Source organism: Aplysia californica, unplaced genomic scaffold (assembly GCF_000002075.1).
Source record: "Aplysia californica isolate F4 #8 unplaced genomic scaffold, AplCal3.0 scaffold00278, whole genome shotgun sequence".
In the NCBI taxonomy this organism is placed as follows: domain Eukaryota; kingdom Metazoa; phylum Mollusca; class Gastropoda; order Aplysiida; family Aplysiidae; genus Aplysia; species Aplysia californica.
This window is the reverse complement of record NW_004797548.1, coordinates 734,192-746,007: the sequence shown is the minus strand read 5'-3', so window position 1 is coordinate 746,007 and position 11,816 is coordinate 734,192. Positions and strand designations below refer to the sequence as shown.

General features: G+C 42.8%; 1 protein-coding gene across 5 annotated transcripts in view; it reads left to right on the top strand.

Moving 5' to 3' along the window:
- LOC101857725 (serine/arginine repetitive matrix protein 1) overlaps positions 1-11,615 on the top strand; it is a 23,250-nt gene extending 11,635 nt beyond the window's left edge. For all 5 annotated transcript variants that reach the window (XM_005101323.3, XM_005101325.2, XM_013084211.2 and 2 more), the window contains 11 exons: positions 1,643-1,770; positions 2,139-2,282; positions 2,567-2,740; positions 3,158-3,379; positions 4,141-4,210; positions 4,585-4,729; positions 5,438-5,552; positions 6,022-6,072; positions 7,297-8,731; positions 9,404-9,514; positions 11,172-11,615. In XM_005101323.3, the coding sequence (XP_005101380.1) occupies positions 1,643-1,770; positions 2,139-2,282; positions 2,567-2,740; positions 3,158-3,379; positions 4,141-4,210; positions 4,585-4,729; positions 5,438-5,552; positions 6,022-6,072; positions 7,297-8,731; positions 9,404-9,514; positions 11,172-11,318 (2,742 nt within the window). In that variant the 3' untranslated portion in view covers positions 11,319-11,615. The remainder of the gene's footprint in view (positions 1-1,642; positions 1,771-2,138; positions 2,283-2,566; positions 2,741-3,157; positions 3,380-4,140; positions 4,211-4,584; positions 4,730-5,437; positions 5,553-6,021; positions 6,073-7,296; positions 8,732-9,403; positions 9,515-11,171) is intronic.
- The last annotated feature ends 201 nt before the right edge of the window (positions 11,616-11,816 follow it).

Sequence of the window (11,816 nt, the reverse complement as noted above, 5' to 3'; positions counted from 1 at the left end):
GGCTGGTAGCCATCCTGTCTACGAGGAACATGCTGTGTGATATCACTGAAGAAAAAGAAAGGAAATCCAACAAATCAACAACAACCAACCAATTACCAATTTGTGAAATTTGTGGTGGGATGCGAATCGTGAACAAGATTTTTTTTTCTTTTGATTGTTATGACCGCACTGAATAATGATAAAAATTTCAATACATTCAGTGTGATTAGTATTGGCTAGATCTATAATGTAATGCTATGAAAAAATAAAGAAGATTTCAACAACGCCTCGTCTTTGTTTTTCTTTGACAACTGGACATGACAGACTGATATCCAAACAACATTTTGCGTCAGCAGATTTATGATCATGATGAAGAGGCAAAGCTTTGAGGATTTAGAATCTAGATCTAGATCTAGATCTACTCTAAATTAGGAGTGAAACTGAAATATCAAAATGTAAGGTAGATCTAGACTTACCTGAGATGAAAGAATGCAGACAGGATCTTGAAGCGATGCTTGGACATGATGTGCCGGAAGTGAATATCAACCAGCCAGAAAGAGCTCCAATAGTCGTCAAGACTAGGCTTCGGGTTGAGACCCATAGCGATCTGAAGGCCGATGAAAGCTTGCATCTCTTCCTTGTTGGTATTCGACCACCTTTTCTTGTAGTAATTTGTTTCTGGCAGGGCATGTAGGCACCGGGCTGCATAGTCATTAGTCTGTTTTACTATCAGGTCGATCACAGCTGGCTTGAAAACAAGACTAAAGAAGTCGATACATCTAAAGTCTGTGGTGTCAACCAAAACACCTGGTCGCTGCTGAAATGGAGGGAGCCAGTCATTACTGTATGGGTCCATCCCATCATACAGATTCCAGTGAAACTCTGGGTCTTGAGTAGTTGTTGTAGACCTGGGAGTGCGAGTAGGTCTAGGCCTGGCGGGCGGTGGAGGTGGCTGTGCCTGGGAAAGCTCACTGTCACTGTCAGAAGACGAAGATTCCCGAAAACGCGTCGGTCAAGTTCTAGCTCTTTTCGATCTTGATCGACAAGTTGGAAGCGTAGTTGATTCACCATCATTCTCCTCATCTAAATGCCACGAAATATCGCTTGCATTATCAGGGGCAGACTGTCCCGAGTCGCTGTCATGGTGAAAGAAACTGCTGTTGGTAGGCGCGCTCGAATCACTCATTTTCAGCGTCTTTTCGGCTCGAAATTCGCAACGAAAATGACCAAACAGACGCTATCTTTCCCTCCTTTTCGTTCGTAAACCAGTCGGAAGTAAACATAATTGAAAACAAGTGCGCATGTCACGAAAGGGAAGTCATTCTAATAATGTGTTTGTAGAGCTCTAAGAGCCATCCCGTTGTTAAGGTACACAACGCCGATCGGCGAGATGAGACGGGAACGCGAGTACTTCCGCATCGCCGTACGGCGACGAGAGACGGCAAAGTGTTAAGTAGAGTTAAGTTGCAAGAAAGTTAAATTTACTGTGCTAGGTTTTCTGTGTTTCTATTGTCCTGCTGTGATTTGGGCAAAATGTTGCAGTTGTAATAGCGGCTCAGGGCAAAGTATTGTGGCAAGGAAGAGAGCTGTATGAAGTTGTGTGAACTGTTTTGTGCTCTGCGAAAATCAGTTGTAAGTCTATCTCACTGTTTTCTGACTTCAGGAAGAACAGGAGCGAATACAAGAGGCTCTGAAGGAGAAGGAGGAACAAATCAAAGAGCAGCTGGCTAAAGAGAGGAGAGAGTTGGAGAAACAGCTGGAGAAAGAAAGACTTGAGGCTGAGAAAAAAAGGTTTGTGCAAGGCTCCTCCTCCCCACTTCTTTTTGTCTTTCTCTTTCTCCCCATCTGTGTTTCTCACTCCCTCTCCTTCTCTCACACCTGTTTTGTTGATGTTATTTTTCTGTTTTCAAAATGTTTCTTTTGTTCTTGTAAACTTTGAGTGATTGTCTTGTCTTGATAGTATACCCCTTATTGATGGATTGTTTACTGTTATAGATTATTTAATGAGGAAGAGTTAGTAGGGGGAGCAAACTTTCAAACTGGAAATTATTAGCTACTACTCTTATTATTGGTATTTACTTGTCTTTTTCTTTATAATCCATTTTGATGTATGTCTCACTTGCTGATGTAGTTGTCACCAACTTGTTGTGTTCTCACAGTGTAAACGGCACAAGTGAAAAGGAAGAAGTGAAAGATGGGAAACCAGTGGCAGAAGAAGGGGATAGCGCAGCTGGTGCCAAAGTGGACGAGGCTGAGATGAAGAAAGAGCCTGCCGATGAGAATGAACAAAATCAGTCTACAGAGTGAGTACGGCATGAGTTTTAGATTGTGTGAAGACTACAGGGGAAGGGGATGGTACAGACGTATAATCTGGAGAAATTTCTGTTATAAAGATTGGAACTTCATGTCGTAGAGAAGAATGTAAAGCTTTCTCTGTTCATTATTACATGGACCATGCTGGGTTTTTTTTTTTTTTTTTTTTTTTTTTTTCCTTTTTAAATGTCTTGTCGTGTTGAATCATAGTGCCAAAAGCTCTGATAGGAAGGAAGTTAAATTAATACAAGATATTATTTCTTTTTCGTAATAGTGTCATAAAAGAAGAGAAGGCTGAAAAAGACAAGGCATCTCCACACAAAGAGAAAACCCGAGACAGAACCCCTGAGAAGAAGAGAGACAGGTTCAGGAGGTCGCGGACTCCAGACAGGCGTCGCAAAGGAAGGTCCAGGTCACCTGACAGGCGAGATCCTCCTGGGAAAGTAAGGTGAGGATTTAGAAATCTTACTGAGTTTATTCTGTTGGTCTTTCTTCTTAGAAAAACATTCACGTCTAGGATTATCTTGTAGTGGCTGGTGCAGTTTGCTCTTTTGCATTTTGTGTTTCTGCTGGCCTTACTGGCTTTCTCACTTAATATCATAGTCATGACACTCATCGAAGAAAGTTTTGTTCTGTTTTCAAGAAAACGTGAGAAAATAGTCCACCTCAGGCAAAAGTTATTATATTTCAATAATTGTATCCTCAGTACTCGAAACAAAGTCCTATTATATTGAGGGTATGAATCAAGTTATGGGCATTTTTGTCTTATCATAGTATAGTAGTAAATGACTGATATCTCAATGTGCTTCTCTTTACTTTGAAATAGCCCCTGAGTTATTGTTGAAATGTTTTTTCTTCCATCTAGGTCTGGGTTTGGTCGCAGCCGGTACTCACCCGCTCCGGGAAGGAGAAGATCTAGGTCACCTCGAAGGTCGCGGTCTCCAAGACGACGGTCTCCGTCTCCTCGCCGCAGGTCACCTCCAGGCAGACGCAGGAGTCCGATCAGGCGATCACCTTCTCCACCACCCAGGAGGAAGTCAAGGTCCCCTCGTCGCAGCTCAGACAGAAAGAAAAAACCTCCTCCCAGGTTTGTGTGAAGTACAGTGTGTCTGTGGGTGTGTTTTGTTTTGTCTTTAGCTGTGTTTTGTTTTAGTACGTGTGTGTGGAATTTATAATCACAACAGATATTTTTCCTTGTGTCCTATAAGTTTGGAGTGCCTCTAGTTGCTAAAGCTCCAGTTTTTTTCCCTCTGTTGTTTCTGTCTGACTTTTCGTCCTGCACTAAATGGCCATTATTGTGTCGATATGTCCATGTCTTTCTGTTTACCCAAACAGCTTATAGGAGCAGCCAATGTGTGTGTGGTGGTTAGAGCGTGCTACAGACAGGTTTTCTTTTCTTATCCCTTTGTTGTTTTTGTCTGTCTGTCTTACTTTTACCTTGCATTAAATTATCGTGTCTGTGTCCATGAGTACTTTTTACTTACACAAGCTACTTGCAAAGGGGTATGTTGTCATCTTCTGTCCTCAAGTCCATAAAAAAAATATTTAAAAAATTATTTGACTTTCTTTGTTTGACCATGGTCAAAAAGGTATAACATCTCCAGTGGTGGTATTGTTTATAGTAGATCTATTCATATGAATGGAAGCTGTGGTCCTTTTTTAATAAAAAAGAAACCTGTACAATAGGGAATTTTTCTTCACTACTTGTACTTTTTCTCATTGAATAATCTTGTGCTTTTTTCTGTTTTATTTTCCTTTCAAGGTGAAAGGTAATATGGATTTCTTTGTTCTATTTTAAGAAGTGTAATGAATTTTTGTGTATATTTTTTTTCTTCTTCTGTTGTGTAGATCAAGCTCAGAGGACAGTTCCACTTCTTCAGAAGGTGATGAGAAACCACGGGGAAGATCAAAGGGAGGAGTAAGTATTTACTTCTTTGCCTAGGCTGGATGTTGTTAGACTCAATTCTATAAGTTTGAGTTACTGAAAGTTTTAGATTATGTAATTTCATCATAGTTGTGTTGTTCTTTCATTTTGCAAACGGTTGATTTTTGACATGGTCTTCAGTTGAGACGATTAGAGAAGGTTAACTGCTGTTTTTGTTTTTATTTTAGGGGGGATTTTCTTTTTTAGATTCTTGATTCAAGACTAAAAAAAATTTTTCATGGAAAAGCATTTAAAAATAAAGCGATTTGATGTTTTTGCTCCTGTTTTCATTAGTTGGTGTAAATGTTTTTTCATGTTGTGCTTTTAGTATTTTAGAAGTAATTGTATGAATTTTTTTTCCCTTTCAGAATGACGATGGATCTTCTCCAGAGAAGAGTGGTGTCCAGAACAGACGCAATTACCGAAAACATGATGAAGGGAGTGGGAACGAATCATCTTCATCGTCGGGAGGTTCCTCAGACGACGATCGCCTGTCACCTCCACCTGTCAATGGTAAGTCCTTGTATTTTGCGTACGGGTACTTCTGTATCAAGTGTCTGGTCTGAAGTAGACATTGGCAATCATTTTTTGCCTCTCGTTTCTCTGCTTGCATGCTCTAAATATCCTATTTTCTTCTAACCCACCTGTTCAAATGCTCAAGTTAATTTTACTTTTGTTTCCCACTGAGTGTAAGATGTTCAAGTCCTTTATGCGAGTGTCCAAAGTTGCATGTACAGAGTTTGTAAACCATAACAAAATCAGTTTCTCGTAAGTGTTCCTGCTTGCTCACAGACTATTTGTTTCATGTACATACAGTGTAGAAGGTTTTGTAGCTGTGTGGGGCAACAATTATCCTACGAGTGCATTTTCTACAATTGTTTTGTTGTTGCAGCTGCTCAGTAAAAATGATAATTTTATTGTGGTACTTTGATACATTTTTTTTGTGTGAACCATTAACGAAAAATGGACGGTATATTGATATAGCTTCTTTGACATGTTTCTGTTTTGTTTTTTGTTTTATTTTGATGTGTTTTTTTACAAATGACAATTATGAAACTTATATAATAGTTGTACTGAGAGAGGAAAGGAGCTTTATTTCATGTAAGTTTTTGTAACTTTCGAAGCAAGTAATAGATGCTATTTAAAAATATGTTTATTTGAATTGTCATGTTTCCATATATATGAATGTCTTTTAAATATACATTGTTGCTGTGTTCTCAGGTCGGAGAAGAGAAAGGGAAAGGCGCAGAACTCCGTCACCATTTGTCCGGCGGCATAGGACACCAGACGGAAGACGCCGCAGCCCTCCCAGGCGGTTTTCTCCAGTGCGCAGAAGGTGGGTAGAGAAAATGGGCAGGATAAGTTGTTTTCGTTGTTGTTGTTTTTTAACTAAATGAAAACTTGGCCTTGATATTTTGTGCACAAGTTTTTACTGCTAGCCCTTGTGGAACAAGAATGGCTCTCCAGTTCAATATTATAATAATTCTAAGACTGGTACTTTTAAATCTGGTAAAGTAAAAGATTGTTAATTCTTGTAAAATAGAAGATTGCATTGTTTCCGCTTGCTTGTTTTTGTCTACCTCAACAAAATATGTCCACCACAGTGTGGATGTTCTTCTATTTTTCAGCTTAAAACATAAGAAGCTTATTTTAACTGGTGGTTGGAGGGCGCTATTGTTAAGTCCAACTTCTTTGCTTTCTCTCTTCAGTCTTTCCATCACGCATTTTCCAAGCACTGAACAAGGACTTCCATTGTTTTTCTTAACCCAAACTCTGAACTTTAACCGTTTTGTTTCTCCCTACAGGAGAAGTCCATCACCACGACGCCGTTCACCTCCCAGATTTTCTCCTCCAAGGTGAGATGTCAGAAGTTTCTGTTTTTAGTTACAGCAAGTGGAGTCAGAATTTTCTGTTTTTAGTTACAGCAGGTGGAATTGAAATTTGATGAATCTCATAGAAATTTTGCCACTGAAAGGTCTTTTCCTGTTTTTTTCATTGTGACATTCAATGTCCTGCTATGCTAACCTTGCAGAATTATAATGTATTACCTTAATTTTTTATTAGAGGGTATGGTATACTCTTAAGCTCGAAAATATTCACCGTTAATGTGTTTATGGAATTTTTTGTGTGCCTCATAGCTGAAAATGAAATGGCAGTCTTTTGGTGTCCTATCGATGATCTCATTGTGCAACTGGAAGAAATGTACCCAATCTTTTTTTTTTTTTGTTGTTGTAAATCCATCGTTGGGGTTAATATGGGGGGCTCTCGTGGCCTAGAGGTTAAGGTGTTGGCTTCTCATTCAAAGGTTCCGGGTTCGAATCCGGGTAGCGACCGAAAAATTTATCTTCTCTAAATTTGTCTCCTTTCACCTCATTTCCTGCTCTCTAGCAATGTTCTGTCGTCTGCTTTCGTCTCCTCTTTCTGCCCCCACCCCTTCACCTCCTTTGCCCCTTCCTCTGGGCTCCTGATTCTTTCTGCAGCCTTTCTACTGCTACTCCTTCGCTTCTTCTTACTGCTGTCTTTCAGCCACACCCCTGATCTTCTGGTAGGAAAGATCTACACCTAGCCTTCTCGGACAAGGGCGAAAAATCTCTGAGGGCCGGTGTGCAAGTTGCACACGTTAAAGATCCCTTGGTGGTCTAAAATCAATTAGAGTAGGCTTCGGCCGCCACCCGGGCAAAATTCCAAATTTCCTACCAACTGAAAATATTAGGTGTGTCCCGCGCGCTCATATGACCTTATGCAGTTGCGAGCGCCGTAAAACACTTTACAAAAACAAAGAAACAAACAAGGGGTTAATATGCCAGTCCAGATTAGAGATCAGGAGTCAGACAGCACTCTACACAGTTGTATACAATTACTGTGGGCTAACTTGGTGTCTTCTCACATCACTTAAATCATGGAGGGTTTTTCTAGGTGTCGAAAAATTTCTGAGAATCCAATTACCTATTAGAACATAACACCATCAAAATGTGTATGCATCCACTATGATTGTTTATGGAGAAAGATTCTTCAAGTAGTACATAAGGAACCCCAAGACAGTCACCAAGTCACCTTCTTTTCTTCCTGGCACCCATTAGGCGCCGAGGCGGCAGCCCTCCCCGCAGACGAAGTCCGTCCCCACCTCCTCGACGCCGTATGTCCAGCTCACCAGGAAGACAGTTGTCTCCCCTGCCTCGCAAGGGTCGCAAGTATTCCTCCCGGACGCCCTCCCCTCCCCCCAGAAAGCGGCGCCACTCCCCAGCGTCTGTTTCTCCCCCTCCCGTGAAGTCCAAGAAGAAACCGTCTCCTTCTGGATCGGACTCGGAAGACGACGCAAGTTCCTCCGGCTCTGAGCGAGAACCGACGCCGCCTGGCACAGACCGGCCAGCCTCCAAGGGGAAAGAGGGGAGAAGGGGGCATCCTCCCAAGGGGCCCGCACCCAAAAGTGCAACGTCGAAGAAGAAAGAAGAGGAAGAAGAAGACGAATCCTCCTCGTCCGACTCTGACAGTGAAGACGAGTCTGAGGAGGAGTCTGGCACTCCCCCACCTCCCCCTAAGAAGAAGCAGAAGGCCGCCTCACCTCCTCCCCAACAGAGGAAGAGGACGGCCTCGCCTGCAGATGGTGCTGGCAAAAGGCCGACCAGGCGGTCCCGCTCACCAGACAAGTCTCGGAGAACGTCGGATCAGAGCCCGGGTAGAGGCAGCAAGTCCCGCAGCAGCAGATTGTCTCCCCCTCCGCGCCGCAGCAGGAAGGACACAGAATCGTCTTATGACGGTGAACCTCCGAGGAAGGAGAAAGACAAACAGCGGGTGAGCGAGTCGCCGCGTGCGAGGAAGGAGAAGCAGACCAGATCGCCTTCGCCGAGACCCAGGTCCGCGAGAAAGTCCCGGTCTCCGGTCTCAAGGAGAAACCCTTCCCCTCCCCCCACCAACAAAAAGTCTTCATCGTCGGGCCGGCGCAGTCCCTTGGGGCCGGAGAAACCAACCCGCCCCCCACCCGCCCACTCAGGCAGCAGCAGCGGCAGCGAGGATAGCTCGGACAATGAAGATGAAGCTCCTAAAATGGGAGCCAGCTCCTCCGGCAAGATGGCTCCATCCCGCAGCAAGTGGAGCCGGAGCCCCAGCCCGGGCCCGGCTAAGAAGCGAGGGAGAGATTCCCCACGCAGCCCCACCCCACGCTCACGTCTGCCCCCAGCAGCGTCCTCTGACGACCACCGGTCCCCCGATGGTCAGGACAGAAACCGTCGTACCGGTAGTCCCGGCAGCCCGGCCGGTGGTCGCAGTCGGCCAAAGGCGAGAGACGGGCGGGACGAGGGGAAAAACCCGGACAGGCCTTCTCGAGATTCCAGGGAGTCGCGGAGAAGAAAGTCGGTCAGTCCCGGGCGGGATGGGAAGGAGGGAAAAGAGCAACAGCGGTCGGAGGGTAGGAAGGATGCTCAGAGCAAGATGCGGGACAGAGGGGATGAATCTCCTGCCCGGCCCGTGAGGAAGAGCAAAGAGAAACCAGTGCAGTCAGGCAGTAACAGTGACTCGGTGAGTACATTTATTCATGCATTCACACACTCACATACTCGGCCACCATACATGCACCCACACAGGCACTCATGTACACTTACTCCTATTGTGTTGTAAAGTGTAGACCATGATCTAGACATGGAAGTTTATCGTCCTTATCTCTCCTCCTTATTTGTGTTTGTTACTCTCCTGTAACACCTCTAATCTTCGGCACTTATATGTCCTTATTGTGTTGCTAGTGCCGTAAAACTTACTAAAACTAAAACTTATTTTTCATGACACCCTTTTTTCTGTATTTGAAGTTTACTTGCTGCTGTTTTCTTTGGGAAAATAGTTTGTTTTCCATATACTCGTTTTTTGGTTTTTTTTAAAGTATCCCTTTTTGTTTGCTTTTATTTAGCTTAATTCTCATCATAGTATCATTTAGCATTGGGAAGTTATTTGTTGTCCCTGATAAAATTTTGAAAAAGTTGGTATGCCTTCTGTGCACCACAGTGACATTGTCCTTTGTTCAACGTCTTGGTCTTTTCCTGTCTCTTTTCTGTTTAAGTTCTTCAAGTTAGCTACTCACCTATTTGTCTGCCTCTTTTGCCCACCACTCTTTGCCTCTTAACGTTTTGTTTTTTTAATTGTGTGAAGTGCTCTTCTATGCAAAGTTTTTGATCAGATGTTGTTGTCGTATGTTCTCAGGAGTCTGATTCTGAGGGATCCAAGAAAAAGAAAAAGAAGAAGGACAAGAAACACAAGAAGCACAGGAAACACAAGAAACATAAGCACAGGAAGGAAGGAGGAGACTTTGAGGTTTGTGTTTGTCATTAGACACATACTGATAGAATGTCCGTAATTCGGAGAAACCCAGAGTATTTTAAATGTACAAATTTACAGAATTTGTTCTCCGTTGTTGATCCCAAGAGAATGCTTGATTTTATGAAGGCCATTGGCCTTTACTCTAAAATATAAATATTTATTTTGATCAATAGCCAAGCCATGATACAGACTTTAGTGAACATTGCTAACTTCTTGCGCACTCATATGACCTCTTTCAATTAAGAGCTCTGTAAAACTCTTCTTGCCAGTACCAAACTAGCATGCACCATGCTGCTCATGGGATGGGGGGGGGGGGGGGGGGGGATTGGAGACTAATAGTGTAGTAGTTTTATTTTGTTTCTCTTAATTTTCTAATAAATTTATTTGGAAAATTAGTACCAGTATGTTCACAAGAAAAATGCATTTCTCCGTTAGTTTGGAATCTGTTGTCGGCTTGTTTGTTTGGGTGACTGCCCTTCTCTTTCACTTGCCTCCTTAACACTTTGCCCCCATGGGACACGGATCGGCGATGTACCGCACCTATATCCTGGTCCTGGGGATACGTGTTGCGCGCTCTGTGCACTGCGTGGGTGGAAAATGTTAATGTTTTCAGGCGGTTTTTTTGTTTTTTGTTTTTTTGTGAACTATTTCTTTCAAAGTTTGTCTATTCAAATTACAGTTTATTTTTTACTGTTTAATATGGCTTCTCTTATGTATTCCCTGTACTTGTAACCTGTTGCTACCGACAAGGCATTTTACTTTCTACTAGTTTTGAATACAGCACTATTATATTAATGATACCTTTTGTGCCATTTGTGTTTAGTTTATTAGTTGTGTCCAAAGATTCATATTGTCATCATGATATATGTCCCTCTCTCCCCTCTCCAAGTATGCAATATTTAAGCTTTGTTATGATTCATACCATGTAAATAGACATTAAAGCGCATGGAAAGACAAAAGTTGAAAATTTGCGGACAATCCTTGAACTGATGTGGCAGACTGTGTCTCTGGGCTAGAACCGCATTTGTTTGTTGTTGTTTTTTTTTTGGAGGGGGGGTCTGTTAGAATGTACATTTATTGTGTGGACTTGATTATTTTGCAGTCTGTTCACTGTGGCCAGGCTTTTCTGGCCAGACTAAGTTTCCCATCTCAAAATGTCAAAACAGTGACCCATTTTGTGAGCCGCTTCCTGTGCTGTCTGTAGTCTCTCAGCTTATGGGGATAGTGGGATGCGTCGGTGCTCAAAAGTCAGCTTGGGCTTTTCATAGTGGCAATTACAAAGTCACATCTATGGTGTATAAAGCAGTCCCCCTTGATGGCAGACTCATTTGCCAATAAATTTCTGGCCTTTTGTTTCAGTTCAGAAAAAAAGCCCCCCCCCCCCAAAAAAAAGGGGGGGGGGGGATTTTTTAATTGTCATATATGTAGATGAAAGCCTCACCAAAGGGAATTTTTACAACAGAAGTTTGTAGGTGTTGAAAGGGGGTCATTGTCCAAAAATGTCTTGTGAATTTTTTGTTACAATGGAGGCTTTTTTTATGCTGCCAATGCCAATACCTTCCTTTTATGCGAAATTTCTCAGGTGATCCAGCCTGTTGCTTCTGCTACTTCAATAATATATATTTATCTGTTTTTGTTTTGTCGTTTTCAGAGCAATGAGAAGGGTGAAGACCTGGAGCGCCGTCTGAGGGAGAAAGCGTTGCAGTCGATGAGGGCCAAGGTAGCCCCACCTAGCACAGGCAGCAAGTCCAGCGACAGTGACAGCAGCAGCGGCTCAGAGTCCTCGGCGAAAGCCTGATCTGTCGTTTCCACAGGTCACGGTCATAACACACTTGCCAAAGTCAATTTTTGTTTGTTTGAGAAAACTTAAATAAAACAGTGTTTCCCTTAAAGTCAACCCTATGACTTGAGCCAAAGGGGAAATGTCTCAGTAATTGGGTGTTGAAGTTCACCATACAAAACCCTGCTATGTAGAGTATGTTAGAAAGGTAACAAGCATTACTTTATCATCTCAGTAACTAGTGGGTGGTTGGTGGTTGCTCTGTTCCTTCATTCCTATCTAATAGCTTTTGTCTTCATCTCTCCTCCTTTATTTTATATGTTAATCTTTAGTAACACCTCGTATCTTCAGCAGCCATTTGTGTTGCATGTGCCATGATACTCTTACTGAAACAAAATCTGTACTGAAAAAGTGGGTGGGAAGACTTGGACAATGAATCGTGTTATGACCGTGATGAAGAGTCACTGTTAGCCAGTAGACGAGGGGAGATCCTCTGTGGGGAACAGTTCAGAACCT